The sequence below is a fragment of the Aythya marila genome (assembly GCF_965140915.1).
Source record: "Aythya marila genome assembly, chromosome: 21".
Classification (NCBI taxonomy): Eukaryota; Metazoa; Chordata; class Aves; order Anseriformes; family Anatidae; genus Aythya; species Aythya marila.
In genome coordinates, this window is record NC_139062.1 from 5,803,580 (window position 1) to 5,826,862 (window position 23,283).

At 38.7% G+C, this 23,283-nt stretch overlaps 1 protein-coding gene across 9 annotated transcripts in view; it reads left to right on the plus strand.

Moving 5' to 3' along the window:
* PRDM2 (PR/SET domain 2) overlaps positions 1-23,283 on the plus strand; it is a 68,015-nt gene that overhangs the window by 38,139 nt on the left and 6,593 nt on the right. For 7 of the 9 annotated variants that reach the window (XR_014318895.1, XM_082776750.1, XM_082776752.1 and 4 more), the window contains 2 exons: positions 9,376-9,483; positions 10,213-14,581. Coding sequence is in view for 8 of the 9 variants with exons in the window: in XM_082776750.1 (XP_082632876.1) it covers positions 9,376-9,483; positions 10,213-14,581 (4,477 nt within the window). In the remaining variant the exon portion in view is untranslated. Of the gene's footprint in view, positions 1-5,923; positions 5,943-9,375; positions 9,484-10,212; positions 14,582-16,510; positions 17,740-23,283 lie in introns of those variants that run through there. The other 2 variants (XM_082776751.1, XM_082776757.1) reach the window with 2 other exon arrangements.

The following is a 23,283-nucleotide window of genomic DNA, read 5'->3' on the forward strand; positions in this document are numbered from 1 at the left end:
TTTCAGTGAAAGTAAATAAAAATATTATAAATAAAACCTTTTAGCAATTCTAAGGGGGTTAATTTTATACATGGGAGACTTAATCTGGTGGTAGCGGCACTGTCGGCGCCCTACATCTGTGAGAGGCTTTGCTCTTCTTTCCTCGGCGTTGGAGAGACTCCTGTTACAGTAATCCCCGTGCCCCGCCGGGCACAAAGGCCGTCCTGTTTCCTGGGAATCGTAGCCCTCGTACAGCTGTGTTCAAGCGAAGCTTTAGCCCATGTTTGGACACAAACGTTTGGACAAACTCCTGTGCATTTTTGGACTTAAAGGCAATTGCAGCTTTTCTCTGACCTTTCAAGAGTTCTGCTTGGGGTGGTGGAACAAAAACGCTCTTTGCAGCAGATCACCGCCTTCATTTGCGGTGTGTGAGGGGTGTTAGCCCACAGGCAGACCCAAAAAGCTAAGCAGTCCTGTGGTTTTTAAAAAGTGACTTACCAGTGTGATGACTGCTGCATTTGAACGTACTTGGTTTGTCAAACGGCAGAATAAAATGGCAGAGAAAGTCTGAAGTAGTTACTTCTAAAGATAACCTAGCCTAAAAGAAACAAATAAATACTGTTAACCTGACCCCCTCAAAAGTTAGCAAAGAAAATAGTACAATGACAGATCTATGGGTTGGTTATTACAGATGAACACAGACTGAATTAACTGTGTTTGTTTAACTGTTCTGGTACAACTACTTGTGTGAGCTCTTGCATTTCTATTATCTTGCAAAGGCTGCTGTCGAAATGCATGCTGCTACTTAATCATCTGCATGTGGCTTTGTTGCAGGGTCAGAGAAATGTTTCCTGGAGAGCTGTAGTGAGTGTAGGAGTACCATCCTCTGGATTAAAGGAAAAGCTTGTGTTCATGAAAGTGCAGGTTTATATTTTGAATAGTTTTCTATGTTTAAATAAAAATAAAGATGCCGTTTGTAACTGAGTTCTTCATAAGAGACTGGCTAAGTATAGAGAACACCGGTTACTTTTGGAAACTCTGTTTAAGGGTTCTGTGTGTCAGCTGTCATTTTTATTACTTCTTTTAGCTATAATACTTAACATTAGCTAAATGAAAGCTAATGGAATACAACCAGAGACGAGTGCTCATCGTGTTTTCGGTAACAGGTTGGCCGTGTCAGTGGTGGCTGCGTAGAGGAACTTGCTGGGACTGGTGGGAGGCTGTGTTATTAGGGAGGGGAGGAGGTAGGAGTGCACAACTCTGAGGAGCGATTGAGAAATCGTAGAGCAGGTCTGACACTGCATACTTGTGTTCTCTGTCTGCTGGTTTAGTTTTGTAAGTGTCTGCATCGAGGTAGAAATAACATCTTTGTCTACTAAGATAAAAGCTGTAGGTTTAATTATTTACGCTTAATTGTTTCAGCGCAGCTCTTGTGTGGGTTAAACTTGCATAGAATTAAACCCTGTGGATGTTTGTTTGCCCTGCTTCATAGTTGTTAGATGACATTCTGTAGCATTTAAGTCATTATGGATGAGTAAGTCTTAGCCTGTAAACTTAATGCTTCCTATGATTTATACTCAGGTTAGTCAGAGAAGGCATAACACATTAAGGATTTCAGCGAGGTGCTGTGAATGGAGATGGCATGCTATGCAAACATGTATGTATTACTTCTTGCTCCTCTTTCTATTACAGGGGTTGTGGTACACGATTCAATTCACAAAATGTGAAGCATGTGAGGAAGACTGTAGGCAATTCATACTTCGGTTTCTGTGGAGTGGTATAATACAATATGTTTCAGATGGGCTTTCTCCTCGTAGGGTTCTTCAGATGCATTTATCTGTTTATCTGAGTGTTGTGAATAGCTTCAGCTAAGCTTTTTGAGATTATGAAGAACTTCATGTAACGACAACATTTCTTTTTGCTTCTTTTAAGTCCTTTTGTCTTTTTTTTTTATGTTGGCATGGTATACCCTACTGTGCTAACATTTGTCTGGTAGTGATGATTATAATTGAAGAAGTTTGTGGTGAGGTACAGTAACTTGATCATAAGTGTTAATTAATCTTAACTTAATGATCTTATGTGTTCATTAACATGAAGACTTGGCCAAATGTTTGCAGAAATTGGTGTTTTAAATAGCCCCAGTTCAGAATTTTCTTAAGCTTTCCATGGCAACAAGTTTATCTGTTAGGCAAATATGCTAGCGGTCTTTGTGAATGCATTGCTCCATTTCTTTTCTGCAAAGTGGATATTTAGTGCAGAGTACAAACATTTTACTACAGAAATACATGCATAAGCAGCTGTATTCAGATGTATTGAACTAACTTCCCAAGGTGAGAATGTTAGGGTAATACTTACTATCTAGTTGGATGATGCAACAATTAAAATGCTCCTCTTTCTGCGTATGTGAGGTGATGGTTGATGTGTAGCAATATGTTTATTTCATAGGACAAGTTGTCTTCTTAATGATGGCTGTGGTTTCAGTGAGGCAGCTTGATTCTAGTAGTTACTGTAAGTTTTGTCTTCCATGCTTATGCTGTCACACTCTCCCACTGCTACCTCGTAAACTTGAATGTGTGTTTTCAAGGAAGATGAGATGCAAGTTGTGGTGGAAAAAGAGCATGGAAGAACCCTTGCTTCGCATCAGGAATAAAAGCATATTCAGGAAGCATCCATTTATTGCTGCTGTTTGTGGTCTTCAGGCAGGTCATTGAGTTCCAAATTAGAGCAAAAATGACTACAACAATGGGGCATGCAGTTTCTCTTCAGAGCCCTTGTTTCTATACCTCCTGGCAGCTGAGCTGCTTCCTGGAGACCCTCAGTATCCTTTGGAGGAGCCTTTTGCTGCACAGACCTGTGTGCGCTCCACTTGCCTCTCCTCCCAGCCTGTACCGAAGAGATGTGGAGAGCTGAACGAAGACAAGTGATGCTGTGAGTAGTCAGCCCCTGGCATTGAATTGCAGGGAGATTGCAAGCAGTTGGAGCACAGTGCCCTGCTGAGTCTTTGTCCTGCAAGCAGTAGTGGGTTGTGCTGGGCACCAGGCTAAGCGTCTGCTTCTGTAGTACAGGCCTGGGGCTGTGGGTGTAGACCTTCTTCAAGATTTTTCCAGATATTTTCTGTATATATAGTTCTGTGTGTTATCCCTCTTCTGAAATAATTGGGTATGTTAGGATTGGGCAGACTGAGAACACAGAAGTAAGGTCTTAGAGCTCTCTATTATTCTCTTGATTCTCAGGGGTCAATTTAAAATTGCACCTTACAATGATGTATTTTATGCAGTAAAATAGACATCAGCTGTTTCACGGGGTTTAATTTGTTTAACAGTACCTAAAATAATGTCTGTACAAACTAGTATTGCAAAAAAAAAAAAAAGAAACCACCTGCTAATTATTAATAATAATAGATCAAGGAAAATGGGGTCATTGTGACATCTAAATGTGACTCTTTTTTGCATGTTTTCATAGATACTTGACAGCACTGTTGAAATAGGCCTCTTAATGGTACTATGTAGCCATTCAGAATTAATTGATGTCCACTTTAGATGCTTCTGTTTCAGGAATTAAGCTGTGCTTTTTATGTCTTGAGTCTCATCCTTAGAATTGCTTGGATATGAACAAAAATGTGCTGCTTTTGCATCCTTTAACTTTTTTTTCAATATTCAATTTTAGAAATAGTTGGTATTGTTAATGGAAAAAACAGTTGATATTGTGAGACTTGGTCTGTGTTTTTGAATCAAGAGATGGGTACCTTTCTGCCTAGGGTATAATTCTGTTAGAGCATGCTGGAATGGATTTTATGTGTGCGCACCAAAGCAGCAGGATGCATCTTTAGCCAAACTGGAAAATGCCCCTGGTATAGCATATCTTACACTAAAAATGAAAATATTTTTTTCAGTCATGACTCATCTTAATCCAGTATAGGAAGAATCTACCACCAAAGCTGCTGTATGGCAGCATTTGAATATGGGAGCCTTGGGACTTGGGAGGTGTCTGTCAGCCTCTGCATTCTCTTGGCTTCTGTAGTAATTGCTCTTTCAGTACAAGAGCATTTTTTCCCCAAAGCTTGCTGTTTTGTTTCATGTTAAGTTGGAAGCTTTTGAGTTCAAAAGATGTTCCCTCTGCAGGTAGTTAGGTGCATGGTCAGAAGTTCCCTTCAGAGCTTTTCAGCTATGCTTGCTTGAGTCAAGTTTCAAAAAGGAACTGTGGTCTGTTGTTGTGCTAACAGTAATGGTACGTGAGAGAGAATGGAAGTTAATGTCATAACATGTAAGTAAGCTGATTTTAATAAAGGAGAAGTGTTGAGGTTCTTTCTTTCAAGGTTGGCATCTTTTCTTTTCCTGGCTTAATGCTGCCCTGATCTGTAACTGATCACTGCTGTTTTCACTTTCTCTTCCTTTTTCTCCAAGAGTTCAAATGACTTAGTGGAATAACCTCACCTGTACCAAGTTACATAAAACTTTGGGCACCATTTAAAATGGTTTAGTTACTGTATGTTATGAGATGGTGCGTGTGCATTTATTTGAATTCTATGATCACTTTCTGCTATCATTTTGAATATGGCTTCTTTGTGTGTAAAAGACATTCACTTTTGCTAGTCTGTCTTCCAGAACTACTAGGCAGATTTTACACATTCCTGGGAGTATAAGTAATTCCCTTTGAAAAGCACGACATGTCTCCCAGCATTCTGAATATAGGAATAGAGGAATTCTGGTGTGCAACTTTCCCCAATTAAAAATCAAGTTGCATCAGCATTTTGGAAGTCATTAATCAGAATAATGCGGAAGTGGTTACACAGTTGTGGTTTCTCCTGAATTTTCTGTAAGGACTGTTTAGCTTGTATATGTGCTCAATCTTTATTTCATATTCTCCAATACCAAAATAGTTGGTACTTTAAATAGGAGGAAAAAATCAGAAGTTGGTTTACAGAATAGCAGTAACTACTGAATGAGGCTGGTGCAAGCTATCGCTAATCTGAACCAGTCCCAAAAGGATTAGCTAGCAAGTTTATGCTAGTAGATTGTAATTCGTATCATGAAACCGTGTGGCAATCGCTGTCAGTGTGACACATGCAAATTTGTCTCCTTTCATATTTCTTGTAAGTGATCAAAATCCCTGTTGGTGATCAGATGCAAGATTCCCCTTCCTGCTTTATGGTGTTAGCTGTGAACGTGTTTGGTGCTGCACTTAAAACTTATTAAAGATAATAGCATCTTGTACAGTTTTGCAATACTTAATGATAGGATGCAGCTCCATGTGTATGGAAAGACTGTTTAACTTTTTCCCTCCTGGCATCTGAGTGTGCTTATTCTGTCTCAGCAGCAGTTGCTCAGTTGTTGTACAGTCCCGTTAGTGTTTTGGTTAACAGCACAAATACAAGTGCAGGTGCTGTGGGTTGTTTTGAGATGTCTTGGTCTGATCAATAGAAGTAAGTATGGGCAAATGGAGATCACTACTCCTCTTTAAATTGTTATCCTCTGCACTCCTCTGAGATAAGTGGCACTATGTGATTGGAATAGGCCCGTTGTCTGGATGTAGGCAGTAGCTTGAGATCTGTGCCTGTTGCAGTGTTCGTACTAGATGTTGTATGGGTGCTGTAAGAGTGTAAAGGCAGGTAATGCTCTTGGTGACCTGTCTGCAACACGCATAAATGAAGGAAAGGGGAGAAGAACCCATGTTTAAAAACTAAGTGGCAAGACAGAAATTCCTGCATTCTTCTTCTGGTCTTTGTCACTGTAGGCAGGTAGCTGTTTTTCCATCTGTTTCTTTCATTCAGTTTCCTTTGCATCTTTCTTTTGCAATTCTTGTAATGCACATACACATATATTAAGTTCTGCCCTTCATTTATTCTTTTGTCATTGTTTCCATTTCACTTTCCCTGTGTTTCATTCCTGTATCTTTCTTGTTTAGACCAAGTGGAGGATCCAGCTGGCAGTAGCAGCCATGTAGGACCCTTCAGGAACCTGATGGTAAGTGCACGTGTGTACTTATGCTCAGGCTTCCACCAGGTTCTGTGCTGTGAGAAAGTTTTTCCCCTCCTGCAGGCTTCTCTTAGTTCCTGACATCTGAAACTGTAAGAAAACTGTGGGACAGACCTTGGGTTGCTTCCTCAGTGATACCCTTTGTATCAGAGTTGCAGGTAGTGTTTTTCTTTGGGGCTATGCAGGAAGAGAATGGTACAAATCTTTCAGGTACGCATGAATTTCAAAAGCACTTTGAGAACTCCTGAAGGAAAGCCTGTCAAAAGCTAGTTGGTGCCTTCAAAAATTCCTGAGCTCTAAAGAGGTGAAAGCTGGGAGAGTATACCAAGAAAGCATCACTTTACTGTTCCTCTGTTCTTATATGTCCTTCCTGAACATCTGCAATGGAATATTGTTAGGTTTAGGACCATGAGGTGGATGTGTCTTGGACAGTCTTTGCCATGCTTGAATAGGGTGGACTGTTTTTTTTAGCCTTTATAAAGGAAACTGCAACCTGAAAATGAATGAATGTGAGTGAAAGCTGATAAAAGGAGAATATCAAAAATCACTTGGCATCCCTTTGTGTCAAACTGAACCGCCACATCTAAAATTACATGTGTATGCAAGCAGTTTTGCTTGCTATTCTGAGTAAGGTGCTAGATAAAACTTCTCAAGTGTGTTTATGCTTAAAGGGCGATAACTTACAAAATTTCCGATGTATCAGTGAGCAGGTTGCTTAATTTTTTTTTTTCTCCTGAAGAGTGTGTCACCTAAATAACTCAATTTTGGTTACAAATCATGCTAGCAACTTCCTAGATTATAATTGGATTTGAAGTGCATAAATTTTGTATTCTGTAAATGGACAACACTTTGGAAAACCTGTGCTTGCTTTAGTACTTGAGTGACTTGTGTTGTTGCTTTTACATATCTTACCTCACATTTGAAAGAGCTCCCTTCATTTCTAATCTTGCTGTGAGAAAGAATCGGGTCTTGGTTTGAATGCTCTTAGAGTAGCCTGTCATTATGCTGAAATTCAATGCTGCTTTGGAATTAAATGTAGAATTGTCCAGTGACTTCATCTGCAAAGCATCATCCAGTGCTGCACCACTGTGTAGAACTTTGTCTCTAACTGTGGCCAAGTTTGGCGTAGGTGAGTCTTTTCCTTCTTGTTTCCATCCTCACCTGTAAAGGTGAGAGATGCATCTAGAATTTTGACAGTGAAGTCAAAATCACTGTTAATCTTCAGCTGATAAGCAGTCGGCAAAAATGTTAATAGTTCTTAAAGGGTTCTAACAACTAAATCTGTGTTTTGTTGCATGGCTCCTAAGGTGTGCTGTGATAGGAGTCAAAACTAGGAATGTACTGAAACTTTATACATAGATCTTTTACCTATTGATAGAATATTTATTGATTTGTGTTACTGTACAGTTCAAGAGCAGTTTCAGGTGGCTTCGCAGATATTTCTGGGAACTTATTTGAAATTCTTCTCACTCAGATCTTGGTACTGGTTGTTGCAAGCAGTAGAGTTGCTGGTAGTACTGAATTCTGTCAAACTGAACTTTCAGTAACTTGTCAGATGAAGATGTGCTTAAACTCCCTGTGCCTTAGAACAGTATTGACAACTTAGTGTTTGGTATTGAAGTCTTGTATTGTATTGTCGGGTAAACCAGAGTTTGCTTGTTGCCTGTGGATTTAACACAGACTGTTAGGATATTTGAGAATATTACAGGATAATTGCTAGTTCAGTTTAGGAAGAGTGCATATATATTTTTTTGCAAAGATAACAGAAGTGCCTTCTTTGTGACCATACTATCAGTTTCTCAGACTGAAAAATTTTAAATTGGGTAAAGAGAGGGAAAAGGAAGGATAATTACGCGTACGAAACTGAAAAACCCTGTGGAATTTGGGGGGAAGTGAAACTTGATCTCCTTGAGAGGAAGTACAGGTAATTATTTGGATGGTGTGGAATGTTCAAATAAAAGCAAGCATTTTAAAGTTGACCTATCTTCGATCTGTTCTATATGAGAGGGTGCATACTTCAAAAAATTGAGTTTGAATAAAGAGCAATGTGATTTTTTTTTTTTTTAAGGCTGTTTCAAGTTCTTGGCCTATGATGTGAAAAATATTTCAAGGAAAAAAAAAAGGAGGAACTTATTGACAGGATTATGAGTTAGAAGAATGTGCTTTTAAGTAAGAGATGGATTTAGGGCTATGATTCACACTTCTAACTAGAGAAGAAGGGTCAGTGTGTTAGAGGGAGCAAAGAAGAAATTTGGATTTCAGCTTCTGGAGAGTTCTCGTTCCTAAGAGGTGGGTGTGTGGAAGTGTGAAGTTTCAGATGAGTGGTGTTTCAACCATGTGGTTATACGTAAAATGAGTTCTGCATGGAGAAATAAGGTCACTGCAATGAATTGAGTTAGAATATCTTAATGTTTCTTTTGTTATTACAATCCTTGCCATCAGTTCCAAATGTTACAGGACTGCATCTTTAAGAGCCGGGATAAAAAAGTAGCATTATAACTTCAGTGCATTGGTTATTGAAGTTTTGAATGCCTTCACATCTTTCATCACTGATTAGGTTTTTTTTTAATATACCTTTTTGCCCTAATCTTCATTGTGTTCATTATCTTGTGCGATTCTTATGTGCTGCTTAATTTTACTAACAGAAATCATTAGCAAACTTGTTTGTGTCAGTGGACATGATGATACACCTTTATAGTTCACTGTTACCCAGTTCCGTCTAATTCGGTTTTGCTGCTTTTCCATGTTGGTCAGCATCATACTGCTTTTAGTCTTCTCGTAGTATTTAAACTTCATTGCATTTATTTTAACTCTCCTCCAAAGCATTGTTCAGAATGGTCATGCTAGTATAGAAGTCTCTTTGAGCTTCTGTAAGGTCTTCCAATTAACACTGGGGATTAGTATTACCTGAAGAAACTTCGAAGTTTCCATAGACTTGTATGAAGTACAGTAATTTAACTGATTTGAAGGTAGTGAATAATTGTATGATGTGGGCTGGTTAACTCTGGGGACAAGAAATTTCTGTTACAGTCTGTTCGCTTTGTAAGTGAGCAAAGTATTTCGGAGTCTTAGGTTTTTTTTGAAACTCATGGTTATCTTTACTTTTAATTTCTTCTAGGCCCTAAAGACTTACTGCTTTAGCAATATATATTCACAGAGCAGACATCAAAATTAAATATACTCGTGTAATTTCTTGTAAATTACATTTTCTTGCATTCTTTGTTCTACACTTTGGCCTTCAGTGCCTCTTGCAGGTAGTGAATGTATTCTCTGACTTGTCCCTTCTTACCGATTACATTTCTCAGAAAAGTGTTTCTACAGAAGTATGTTATATCCCAAAGCTGGGTGTCGTATTTTTCTGCTCAGATATGAAAAACAAAAATTGCTGAACAGAAATAATAAATGTTGTTTTTCCTCCCAGGAAAGAAAAAGACTCAGGAAGGTAAAAACAAGGGAAAGAAGGCAACAGATACAAAGCAGAAAAAGGCTGACTTGGATTCTTCTGCAGATATGAGGGATTCTAAAGAGGGTGAGAGTTCTCAAGTATCTTAGTTTTTCTTTCTAGCTATCCTTTTAAATCAAAGGACATTTTCTGTTGCATTTAATAAGCTAGGGTGTTATATTAGAGTAGCAAAGTGAATGTGTTTATATTGTTCACCCAAGCATTTTGTTAGTAAGCAGTTTTGATGTCAGAACTATGTCATTAAATGTGCAATTGATAATAGGAAAAACTAATCTACTGTAAAATCTCTGTCCAAACCTCATGCCAGATACAAAGTATGCCTTGCCATACAGTACAAGTCCAGGTTGTTGTATTTCTCATCAAAATAAAAATGTAGGAGAAATGTCCAAGTCAAAAATTTGCATGATAGACGTCCTAGATACTTCCTGTATGCATTGCTGTACTTTTCTGACACTCCTTTGCTGTAGGAGAAGTCACTGAAGCTTTTAGAGATTTCCTGAAATGTTCTGAAGTCTACTGTTTTGTTTTCTTTGGCCACAATGTTCAGTCCAAAGATTCTCGCTGTGTTAAGTACAGGCGGTTGTCTCCATTCGGCTGAAGTTTCAGGAAGGAAATTTCTGAATACAGTTTTACGTTTGGGACTGTATCACAGTGGTGAGAAATAGAGAGGTATTGTGTGGATCATTAAGTGTTGACTGTACTGTGTTAGAGAACAAGGTAGAAGAAAGGTGCAGAGTACTTCAAAATGTTTGGTAAAAATGGCTTATGCTTTTCTTTTCCTACTTTGTGCATCAGGTCATAAAGAAGAAGATGAAAAGCCTTCTGTTTCTGCAGTACTGTCTCTGGAACAAACAGCTGTAATTCAGGAAATGGTAAATCAAGATGCACTTCCAAAGCTGATGATCCCCAGTCCTACCAGTGAACCACAAATGGTGACTGAAGACAAACAAGGAGAAGCAATAAACTGTGGATCAGAGGATTTAGATGATGATGAGGAGGAAGAGGATGAGGAGGAGGAGGAAGATGAAGAGGAAATAGAAGAAACCAATATGCTTAAGGAAAATGCTGAAATGCCTTTGATATGCGAAGAAAAATTAGATTCTATGGAGGAGCAAAAGAGTACATCAGAGGAATCTCCAGAAAGCTCTCCAAAGAAACTCGTTGTGAAAATTCCAAAAGCAAGAGGTGAATCAAACGGTGATGTTCAGGAAACATTCATGTTTCCCTGTCAGCATTGTGAGAGGAAGTTTACAACAAAGCAAGGACTTGAACGCCACATGCACATTCATATATCTACTGTTAACCATGCTTTCAAATGTCGGTATTGCGGGAAAGCCTTCGGTACTCAGATTAACAGACGAAGACACGAACGGCGCCATGAGGCAGGGCCGAAAAGGAAACCGTTCCTAACCCTAACATCTTCACAACACTTAGATAATGTTGCAGATAACCAGGTGATTGTGGATGATGGTCTTAAAGATGACTTGAACGTTTCCGGTCTTGTGCAAGAGACTGTAGTCTTGGATTCTGAGAAAGCCTCCCAAGAAGTGTCAAACTCCACTTTTGCTGAGGAAAATAAGGAGCCCAAAGAATTGCATCCATGCAAATATTGCAAAAAGGTTTTTGGAACTCACACCAACATGCGGAGGCATCAGCGTAGGGTTCATGAGCGTCACCTTATTCCCAAAGGTGTCAGAAGAAAAGGATTCTATTCTGAAGAGCCACCACTTCAAACTGAGCAGACCCCAGCAGTCCAGAGTGTATATATAGCAAGTACAGAAATAGAAGAGGAAGGTGAAGTAGATGACGTCTATATTATGGATATTTCCAGCAATATCTCTGAAAACTTAAATTATTACATTGATGGTAAAATTCAGTCCAACAGCAGTACTAGCAATTGTGATGTGATTCAGATGGAGTCCAACTCTGCAGACTTGTATGGACTAAACTGTATAATCAGTCCAGTCACAGTGGAAATTTCCTCAAATATAAAGGTTACACAAACGCATGTGAATGAACCTCCTAAAGAGCCCTCTAGCAGTGGGAGCAATGAATCCAAAAAGAGGAGAACTGCCAGCCCTCCTCTTGTACCAAAAATAAAAACCGAAACAGACCCAGAACCTATAACTCCTACTAGTTCTTTAAATCTTCCTCTTAGCATTTCAACAGAGAGCTTGCCTTTTCATAAAGAAAAAAGTGTGTATTTGTCATCAAAATTAAAACAGCTTCTTCAGACACAGGACAATAAGAAGATAACTCCGTCAAGCGAAATCCCTAAACTAGGACCTTCTGTTACGTCATCACCTATTTTGCCTCCAGTATCCAGTAGATTTAAAAGAAGGACCAGCTCTCCTCCTAGTTCTCCACAACATAGTCCAGTGCTTCGAGACTTTGTCAAGTCAGGTGAGGGAAAAACTGTGTGGAATGATAATCTTCGAAGCTCAAAAATGCCAAAGTTAGAAAGCCACAGCAACTCACCTGCTTGGAGCTTGACTGGAAGAGAAGAAAGAGAGACTATGAGCCCTCTTTGCTTTGAAGACTATAAACTATCAAAAGACTGGGCAGCAGCTCCAACTTTTGGCAATGTGTGCAACCAGCAGCCGCTGGATTTGTCCAGTGGTGTAAAGCAACGGTCTGATGTCAAAAATAAGAATCAAGTACCTTGGGAATCTGTACTAGATTTAAGCGTGCATAAGAAGCCTTGCAGTGATGCTGAAATTAGGGAATATAAAGAAAACTCCATACAGCCGACCTGTAGTGGTGTTAAAAAGAAGAAACCAACTACTTGCATGTTACAGAAGGTTCTGCTGAATGAGTATAACGGAATGGATGCAGCCACAGACAGCACACCCAGTGTGAACAGAAGCCCGAGCCCAAGCAAATCTCTGGAGTCTCAACCAGAACCTGACACGGACCCTAGTCTATCAGCATCGTCTTCTGTTGACACTCAGCCCCTTAGTTCCTCTGTTTCCCCTGTGCCACAGACATCTGCTGTACCTTCCATGTGCCAGTTGCCACCTTTGTTAACACCCACCAATCCTCCTTCCCCACCACCCTGCCCACCTGTGTTAACAGTTGCTACATCGCCTCCTCCCCTTCTTCCCACGATGCCATTATCAATTCCAGATGTCTCTGCCAGTGCCACTAACACTTCTTCTTGTCCGTCACCACTTTCTAACACTACCACCCAGTCCCCTCTGCCTGTTCTTTCACCTACTGTTTCTCCTTCCCCATCCCCTGTTCCTTCTGTTGAACCTCTTATTTCTGCTGCTTCACCTGGTCCTCCTACTCTCTCTTCCTCTTCTTCCTCCTCATCATCCTCCTCCTTCTCCTCCTCTTCCTCTTCATCATCTCCGTCTCCACCTCCTCTTTCAGTAGTTTCTTCTGTTGTTTCCTCTGCTGATAATCTTGAAAATACTCTTCCAATAATAAAACAGGAAGAAACTGAAAATGAACAGAAAGCAAGAGAAGATCCTCATACTTCAGGTGAATCAGGAGTAGTGCAGGAAACATTCAATAAAAGCTTTGTGTGCAATGTCTGTGAATCACCTTTTCTTTCTATTAAAGACCTAACTAAACATTTATCTGTTCATGCTGAAGAGTGGCCCTTCAAATGTGAATTCTGTGTACAGCTTTTTAGGGATAAAACAGACTTGTCAGAACATCGCTTTCTGCTTCATGGAGTGGGAAATATCTTTGTTTGCTCGGTCTGTAAAAAGGAATTTGCTTTTTTGTGCAATTTGCAGCAGCATCAGCGGGATCTCCATCCAGACAAAGAGTGCACGCATCATGAGTTTGAAAGTGGGACTCTGAGACCCCAGAATTTTACTGACCCCAGTAAGGTCAACATAGAGCACATGCAGAACCTCTCAGAAGACTCTTTAGAACCTTCCAAAGAGGAAGATGACGAAGATCTAAATGATTCCTCTGAAGAACTTTATACTACTATAAAAATAATGGCTTCTGGGGTAAAATCTAAAGATCCAGATGTTCGTATGGGCCTCAATCAACACTACCCAAGCTTTAAACCACCTCCATTTCAGTATCACCATCGTAACCCTATGGGCATTGGAGTTACTGCAACAAACTTCACTACCCACAATATTCCACAGACTTTTACTACTGCCATCCGATGCACAAAATGTGGGAAAAGCGTTGATAACATGCCTGAGTTACACAAACACATACTGGCTTGTGCATCTGCAAGTGATAAAAAGAGATACACACCCAAAAAAAATCCAGTACCGCTGAAACAGACAGTGCAGCCTAAGAACGGCATGGTTGTTATAACTGGCCCTGGAAAGAATGCTTTCAGACGAATGGGTCAGCCCAAAAGACTAAATTTCAATGTTGAGATTAGCAAAATGTCCTCAAGTAAACTAAAAATAAGTGCATTGAAAAAGAAAAACCAGCTTGTCCAGAAAGCTATTTTGCAAAAAAAGAAATCCCAGCAGAAGGCAGACTTGAAAAATAATCCATCCGAGTCAGACTCCCATATCTGCCCCTACTGTAATCGAGAGTTTACTTATATTGGAAGTTTGAACAAACACGCGTCCTATAGCTGTCCCAAGAAACCCATCTCCCCATCCTCTAAAAAAAATTCATCAAAAAAAAGTGCAAGTTCTTCGTTACCTGCAAGCAACGAAAAAGGCAGCAACCAGCGTAGGCGAACAGCAGATGCCGAGATCAAAATGCAAGGCATGCAGCCTCACTTGGGCAAGACAAGAGCACGAACCTCAGGACCTGCTCAAATCCAGCTGCCCTCTGCATCCTTCAAATCAAAACAAAATGCGAAATTTGTACCTTCCATGCGATCTAAAAAGCCAAATTCATCTTCATCGTTGAGGAACTCTAGTCCTGTAAGAGTGTCCAAAATGACTCATGTTGACGGGAAAAAAACTAAAGTGGTAGCTAAGAACAGTTCCTCTGGAATCTCAAGCAAAGCGACCCGGAAATTGCACGTCAGAATACAAAGGAATAATAAAGCTGTTTTGTCAAGTAAGTCTGCTGTGGCGAGTAAGAAAAAGGCAGACAGATTCTCTGTAAAATCTAGAGAGAGGATCGGAGGACCTATTACACGAAGCTTACAGCAGGCAGCAAATGCAGAGGCAGCAGAAAACAAGAGAGATGAAAGCAGTACAAAGCAAGAATTAAAAGATTTCAGGTAAGCTTTTAATTTGACGTTCAGACAAAACAGGAACATGGTGCTTGCTGTTTTGCTGATTTTCTTGGTCTTTTTTTTTTTCCTTCTCATATTTAAAACAAAAGAAGATTGCATTTCCTAAACCATGGTTAGCAGCTCAGTCATGCTGAGGTATGATGTACACACTTGGTGCATTTTGTCTCATTGTCATAAAATAATACATTATTTGTATAGAGAATGTTCAATTATAAATGGAATTGAAAACGCTGGGAAAAAAAATCTCACCACCTGAGTGCAAATAAACCTAAACTCATTAAAGTTATTGGAGGCAATGACTACGTATTTGCTCTGCAGCATTTGGTGGCCCAAAATCGTTCTAGATTTGGTTTATGGTGGTTCATTAAGCTAAAAATCATGGCTGCATTTTTACCCTCTTACTAAAATAATTTGAAATGTTGGTTTTTAATAAAAAGTATCCTCTGCATATCATATATTAAAAAAACATACTTCAAAAATTGTATGTGCATACTAATTGAGTCAGATCTCTAAATACTTAATATAAGGGAAATAGATGTGTAAGAAAAGTTACATGAATGTGTAAATTTTTGTTAAAATTATCATGCTCTTATGTTTCAGTATAAAAAAAATATTACTAAAGCTCTATTTCATTTTCAGAAGAAGCATTTTAATCACAAGAAAGGATAATACTTAAATAAAAAAAAATAAAAGCTTAATCTATGTGCCTGAGTCCCGTTTAAAGTCTTCATGTAGTCTTTTAAGTAGTCAGTAGTGTATTTTGCAAATTTCTATTAGCAGGCTCCTGCCCTGCTCTTCTTGAAATAGGTGTCTGATTTGCTGGGTAACTTCCACAAAACTCAGTGGTAATTAAGGGTTCTTTTATTTTTGCTAATTGCACTCTATGCTGTGATTAACAGCAGGTTTATGGCTAAAGGTAGTATTTTTTACCAAAGCAATTGATAGTAGAGAGGGGGGTGGAAGTGGCAGCCTCTTTCACAAGTGTCCACGAGTGGAATTTGTCAGGAAGCGTCAAAAACACTATTTGCAGCTTGTGTTTCTTATGGTGAAGACCTTACGTGATAATTTTGAGGAAATACTTCCTACAGAGTCAATCTACAACATAACAGAATTATTGCAAAGAAGGGGATTTGACTTGGTTAATATCCAAGGTAGGACACGTTGAAGGAAAAAAAAGATTCCTCCTGGAATTCGGAGACTAACGGTGTTGAATATGCCCTTAAAGTACAAGAACCGTTCATTGAGCAGGCCTGTTCTCTTGGGCCATAATCATCTTCATGTTACTTAATTCTACTCGGCTGCTTCCTTAGCATTATGCGTGAAGCTGTCTCTTACATGATGCCAGAGCAGATCAGTGGAATTTGAAGCCAGAATGACACATCTTTCCATCCAAACTCATCATTTGACCTTTAAGCAAAACAAGCAAGTGCTTGGAAATCTCTGCATATGGAAACTGTTAATAGCATTCAGGGTAAATAATGATTTACCAAGGGGTAACATTTCCTTGACTGTCCCAAATACTGTTCGTTTACTTTGGCAGCTTGCAGTCTTTAATGGTTTAATGAATATTTTTGCTAGAAGAATTCTTGCTTTTGTTTCTGAAATAATGCTCATAAATCTGGATCGTCTCATCACCTTTGTTTTTTTCTATATAAAGCACAAAGAGTTTTTTTGTCTTCATACACTATTTAATGTCAGCATAAGCTTCGATTCTACTCTGTGTAGACATCATGTTTGTTTTTTTTTTGCCCCCCCAGGAAATCTCAGTTCTTAGCATTCATTCAGGATTGTTGCTTCATGTAGTAATTGTCTCCAAATTTGTTTTTCACCTTTCCGTTTTTCTGTGTAAACATACTCCACTCACAAATAATTTGTGTTGTCATTTATCTTCAGTTTTTGTTTTTTATTTTCTAGGAATCTCCTGTAAAACAAAGCAAAACAAAACAAAAAATCCCTTAATGACATGGTAGAGCTGTTGCATGCTCAACTTAGGATAAGCACTACGACAATGGATGTGAAGTCCACCAAGCTTGCGAAACCAGCTGAAGCTGACTCACAATCATAAATTGCCTGCAGGCTTCTTGCTAATACTGTGTCAGGCATAGACTTACTTTGTGCCTGACACTCATGCTGGGCTTCACGATGATTCAGATAAGAGAAGGGTACTATTAAAAACAAAATGGAACCAAAACACCACCACCACCAAACCAAAAATAATAATAATAAAAAACAACACACACACCAAAAAAAAATCAAAAAAAAAAAAAAAGAAAAAAAAGTGGGATTAAACTAAACCAAATCTTCATCCCTTGAACACTTAGATCCTTGTTCTGTCTGTACCTTCACAAATGGCATAATGGCAGTCACTTGTAAACTTGGCAAAGCAGAGATTCCCTGTTCTATCAGTAATTCAGTAGAGATTCAGGGACAACAAATGTTGCTGCATTCTAAGTACTTCTGTCATGTAGAAAGTCTGCTAAAACCTTTCTTCTAAACAGTAGAGAGGAACCTAGTATGATGAATTTCCTTTTCTTCCTACCTTCCCCCCACTTTTTGCGTGTTTTCAATGACCAGCATATAATGGGAAAAAAGCCTGATTTGGATGTTCTGTGAGTTTTCCAAATTCCTATTTATACTTGCAGATGGAACTTTATATAGCAATGAAATACCGATACCAGTTTCTAAATACTATATATAATGAATGCAGTGTATCTTTTTATTGATAAAAAGGCTAGACCAGGGCTACATACCTGTATATTTTGAAAGTTAAATATATAATTACTCTAAAAGGTCTTACACCTCTATCTAATAACTTAAAACAACAAATTGGTCTGTTGTTCTTAAGCATCTTTTTATGGAAATGCCATTTCTCGTGTTTATATAGCTTTCAAGATTAATGACTGAGTTGATGGAAAGTGACTAGTTTCATTATACAGCCACCCCTTTTATTTTTTGTTCTTGACTTAAAAAGTAATCTACCTCTTAAAATTTGTAGTTTAATACTTGTTTGGTGAATTTGTGCCACTTTAACTTTCACTTTCACTATCATTCCCATTTTGTTACATTTCTGTTATGGGGACTTTATGTTGAAATATTGTATAAAGCATTTGTAGCAAGTTTAAAAAATAAAATATTTAAAATTATTTAAATTGTTTTGGACACTTCAATTGTACTATATGTGATTTACATTTTACATTAATTTCATTTTGTTTTCATTTTGGGTTGTTAATCTCGGAGCATGTTCCTGTATTAAAGTTTGCTGTTAGTTATATTTTTTTTCCTTTTTTTTTCTTCTTTTTTTGGAGAGTGATATAAAGAGTATTCTAATGAAAACATTAAAAATTGCAATTTGACATACAAGTGGGGTCGTCATTGCTTTTGAACATTGTAGCCTTGCTGAAGATACTGTAAGTGCAGGTAAGCAACCGAAGAGGGAGATTTCTCCAGCACGCAGCACATCATAAAAGTTGCAGATGTGGCAAAGAGTCTCTGTGGTGTTGCAAGCAAGCACTTAATGACCAACTAGATGGAACTATCATGACACGTTTTATATAACTGTAACCAATAAAGTAAACTTTTTAAAAACTTGTGGGAAGCTGTGTTTTGTATGGAAACCAGATGTACCAGGAAAAATGAGACTCTGTACATCTAGAAGGAATTAAGTATGCTTGCATCCTTTGGCTTTCTATGCCTAGCTCGCTAAAACAAATATATACAAATTTGACACATCTCAATTAATTCTTGATTTTCTTTACTGCGGATATAGTTAATTTAAAAGTTTAATTAGCATTGCACACATTTAATCTTTTTCTGCTTTTATATGCTTAGTGAACTAGCTTAGTCAAAAAAAACACATAAAGAATTTGGCTCTGAGAATTTCAGAACGTTACATTCCAACACCAAGAGGAATTACAGCATGTGGCGTCCTCCTGCAGCGGGGCCAGAAGCATCCGTGTCCATATAGGTGTGGCAGTTGGAAGGAATATTGTAACATCGCTGAGACTCAGCTGTATTACAGGAACCCTTTTCTTTCTAGTAGTGAGTTTATTCAAATTAATACTTCTGTTTTAGCAAGGTTCTTTGGTAAGAGCTGCTTATTTATTTTCTCACATAAATCATTCCTCAAAGATCTTACCCTCTCTGTAACGGATTTTTCCCTGGATTGTAATTAAAAGGGGAAAATCTCGTAAAATGATGCAGAATTTTAACATCGTGCATTGAGTGTTTATGCAAGCATATCTACAGTGTGATGATGTATGCTGCAGCTGGATAGCTGCAGTGACAGAGATGGTTAAGAGTTGAATTGTAGCTAGATGAAGTATAGCTTGCAATAGCAACTATATTTATTAGGAGGTAGGACAGCCACAGTAAAGGTGTTTAATATTGATTGGGTTTTATGATATTTTCTTCAGTGGAAATGTTTTGTTTTACATATCCGTTGTTGTACTTGAATGTTTTATAAGAATTAGGAAACATTAGAAAAAAACTCCCATTTTGAAGCTACTGAAGGTACAGCATAAACTGAGCCTCAAACAGTTTTTTCACATCTTGCATTACTGACAACTGAAATACCAGTTGGTGTGTTTGCTCTTATTGCAGTCTCAGTGTTTTGATCATATATTTGTGATGTCTGACAGTGAACTGATAATGAACAAACCTGCTTCTTTCCCTCATTGCTTAATATTACAGCAGAAATCCCATTGTTGTCATCATTTCTGTTTTTTTTCTGCTGTGATATTAAATCCTGCTGCGTCCCACAGATGTTGCCACTCACTCTGACATGGTTCTTATGTTCATACCCAACAAATCTCAAGCAAAATGCTGTAAGATTGAGATCTGTACTCCAAAAAAAAGACCTTATCTTCAAGGAAGACGTTTCACTCCAATCTAGTCTATTCATCACACATAGGAAAAGTGCAACTTTTATAGTTACCATTACTGTTGTATCTCATTTGCATCGTTGAATTCTATAGTTCTTAGAACTGTCTTTTTATGATCTGAATGCACCAATAAAGCCGTAATGATGCCCACAAAGTACTGACATTTCCTGAGATGAATCCAAACAGGCAATGAAGACAAAGTTGTCCTGTTTATGAAGAGTGACATGTTAGTCAGGATCAAACGCAGTTAGTAGTTAGTTTAATAAAAGCAATGTATGTATGGAGCTGAAAGAGCTAACAAATGGCTTGCTTTTTGTTTTTCTTCATTATCCAGTTTGTTGGCAGGAGTTACAACTTGCTTGTATCAGAGAATATCTTCAAGGTGTTGAGTCCTTGACATTAAAAGATGGTCCAGGTGATGCAGCCAGGTCTCCTGCATGTGGTATTCCCTGCCCCACTCTGTAAGCTCCTGCCCCTTTCTGTGAGCTGCCTATAATCAGTTTGGGCTTGTGTTTCTTTCACTATGTTTTGTCAGCATTTTATATTGTAAGCTTTCCATTTAAAGCATTCTAGTTTAGCTCCTGATAGTTTACTTTAGAGAGATGTCATGGAAAACTAGACCCTGGCAGTTTAGTGTATAAATTTTCAAGTTCAAATGTGGAAACAAATATTGCTACGTTCACTTAGATTTGTGATTTCATTTTCAAAGCGGTGGGGCCAGTTCCAGCTTTCACTGGATTTGAATTCAGCTAAGAAGCTGAATGATAACCTTTGGCAGTCAAAATGCTTGTAAATGACCTTAAAAAGAGAACTTGGGAGACTGCATGTTGATTCTGTCTGACTGGCATGAGTCAAATTAAAGTCTACTTCTATCCTTTATCTCCTTTTCATTATGAGAAAGTTCTGAACATGCTGTTGTGGATCTGAGCTTTTGTGGTAAGTGAACTGTGTAGAAGAGGTAAACTTTTACATCTTATTTAACTAAACTGGTAAAGAATTAGAAATTCTTGGGACTAGCATGAAAATTCATAGTAATAACTGAAAACACTTTGATAGTAATACAGTGCAGAATGGCAAAGCTGATTTTGTTTCCACTTAATACAGTATTTAAAAACAGAATATTAATTCTTATTATAGAATGTGTTAATGTCCTATTGTGTTCGGTGTTTTGAGGCCATAGCTGGAGTTTTGCAAAGTATTCAAGACTTTGATGCACAAATCTTACGGAAGTTTAATGGGAACTCTCCATGTACACAGCCACAATCATCCGAGTTAAGCTTTAAAGTGGATTATTTCATCTAAACTTTGTGGATAGTTATTCCAAGACTGAGTGAACTGAGAGCTAAGAGCTACTCAAAAGAGATGTCTGAGGACAATGCAAATTAAAATGTTCAAGAGATTTTTTTTTTTTAAGGTCGTATTCAGATTGTTATAAAATCCATGATTTGTTTCCAGCATGCCATGTTATATGTATTATATAGTTGTATACTGCTTTTTTTCTTTTCTTTGTAGAACCCATGCCATATTTAATTTGTAGGGTGGAGCTGCTCTGGATGTGAGTAGCAGCTCTATGGGAAAGAGGGTTTGTGTTGGACCTTCCAATACATTTTGGAAGAGTGGGAAGGTGAGGAAAAACATTCTTTCTCAGAACGAGATGCAAATAATGCACTTTAAGGAAGGTGTAATCCATTAAGTATGTGGTTAATGGTCTGTTTTACAAATCAAATGAGAGAAAGAAGAATGTCAATGCTGTTAAAGTTGTCTCTTTATTTCATACTAATGAATGACATGAGGCCATTTCCTAAGCTTTGGGATCCTGACTTTGCAATTTCGGTAATGTCTTAACAGTTTAAAAAACAAAAAAAAAAAAAAAAAAAAAAAAAAAAAAAAAAAACACAAACCAAACTTTATTTATTTATTTATTTGAGTGGAATTAATACCAAGGTAACACTCTGGTTGTAGCTGAGGTCAGTGCTACTCTGTGCTCATCACTTACAGTCAGGACAGGGTCCCCCCAGCCCGGTGTTTGAAATGGCAATAGGTTATTAGAGTGGGAAAGGAAGCAGGTGGAGTGAAACATCCAACGTCTAACACCAGGGCACTGCCAGAGCTCAGAAAGGAACGGGGTTGTTAGTCCCATGGGGACTGTCTCTGGACCACAGGCTCTTCAACCACTTTAAATACTTCTAAACTTTTTCCTTAGTTAAGAGGGAGGCCCTATTGCTAGTGGGCACCTGACTGCTGCCTCCCGTGCACAATTCATTGCACAATTCATCGCTTTTCATCCTCATTGTGCTGAACCCAGGCATTTACTAATCTTAGTCTTTAAAAACACTTTGCTTTTGAAAGCATGCATTTGAAAGAGGGCATTGAATTAGTACTTTTTTGTTACTTTTTTTTTTTTTTTTTTTTTTTTTTTTTTCCCCTTCAGATAAACAGCAAAGCACTGAAACTCTAAGGGATGCCTGAGTAGGCGTCAAGTTGGAGGGAGGCTTTTTCGGAGGAGATAGGTAGCTGGTTCATCCTCCTAACCTAGCCAGGGCTAGAGTGTGGTTTGTGAGACTTAGTGCAAGAATCAGCAATGAACTTCAGGGTGTGTATGTGTACACATACATTTGCTTATTTTTTGCAAGCCTTTTATATTCTACAAGCCAAGCAGGGTCATCTGAGTCATGTTTTGGATGCTGCTGCTCCCAGAAACTGCCAAAGGGTTGTGAGAAGCAGCTTTGATCACTCGGTGGGTGATGCTCCGTTTCTCAGAAGTGTAGGCTCAGCGTTTGGAGCGCTTGTGGCCGTGCACCCCTGGAGGTGTGCTGCCCTGCAGATGGGCAGCAACGTGGGGACTTGTATCACTCATAAAGCCTTACATCATTCAAAGAAAAATAATATTCTGGTATCTGGGCCCGTTTCTGCAGAGCCTGCCTCAGTTCCTTTTGCAGTTAGGTCAATGCTACTCAGCGAAGTTAAATGCCCACTGTAAGGTAAATGCAAGTGCTTTTTCAGGGAAGTGATGTTGGCGAGATCACAGAGGATGCGCTACCTGCTGAGGGCACTTGGAAGCCTGGCAACAGAAGTGGGAACAGAAAGGAGCTGAGTCAGCCTGAATGCTCCTTCTGCTCCCTCCGGGCTGGTGGTGAGCTGCGGGCATGGCGCTGCCCCGAAGCTGCTCTGTGGGGGATTTGCTTTGTGGGAGCTCAGGCAGATTGAGCAAACTCAGGCTTGTGCAGCACACGTGTGAGTAGCAGTTAGTTGTATTCCCACTCTAACTTGGTGCTAGGATTTATTTAGCATTTCATTTAGGTAGTTTTTCTCTGCTAACCGTTGCAGTGTGAAAGGAGGTAGGAAGACATTCTTCCAGGACTGAGCTGCTTTGAAGAGTTGTCCACTCCAACTTCACTGTCACTGGAATCTGAAGTTTTATTTCCCATTCATTATCGCAGATGCTTTCACTCATCACTGTCAAATCAAAGGCACATTTTCTTGTGTATGGTTTCATGAGATGTGTAGGACAGGGCTTTTACGAGTTCTGCTAGCCTTCAGTAATCTTGAGACTCACTTGGAGAAAACATTTCAGAATAAAGCTAAATAAAAATCAACTGCAGCCTTCCCTATGTGTGATAAATTTTTCTCATCTTTTTCCTGTCATAAATGTGTATCAGTAGATACACATTTTTTTAAATCAAATCATCAGATTACATTGCATGACAGTATAGAAGATGTATTTGAGTACTGCTATTTTTAATCCAATATTCTTCACCTTTTGGCTCGCACAGTGCTCTGTGCCTCTTTAAAAGGGCAGGAAGATAA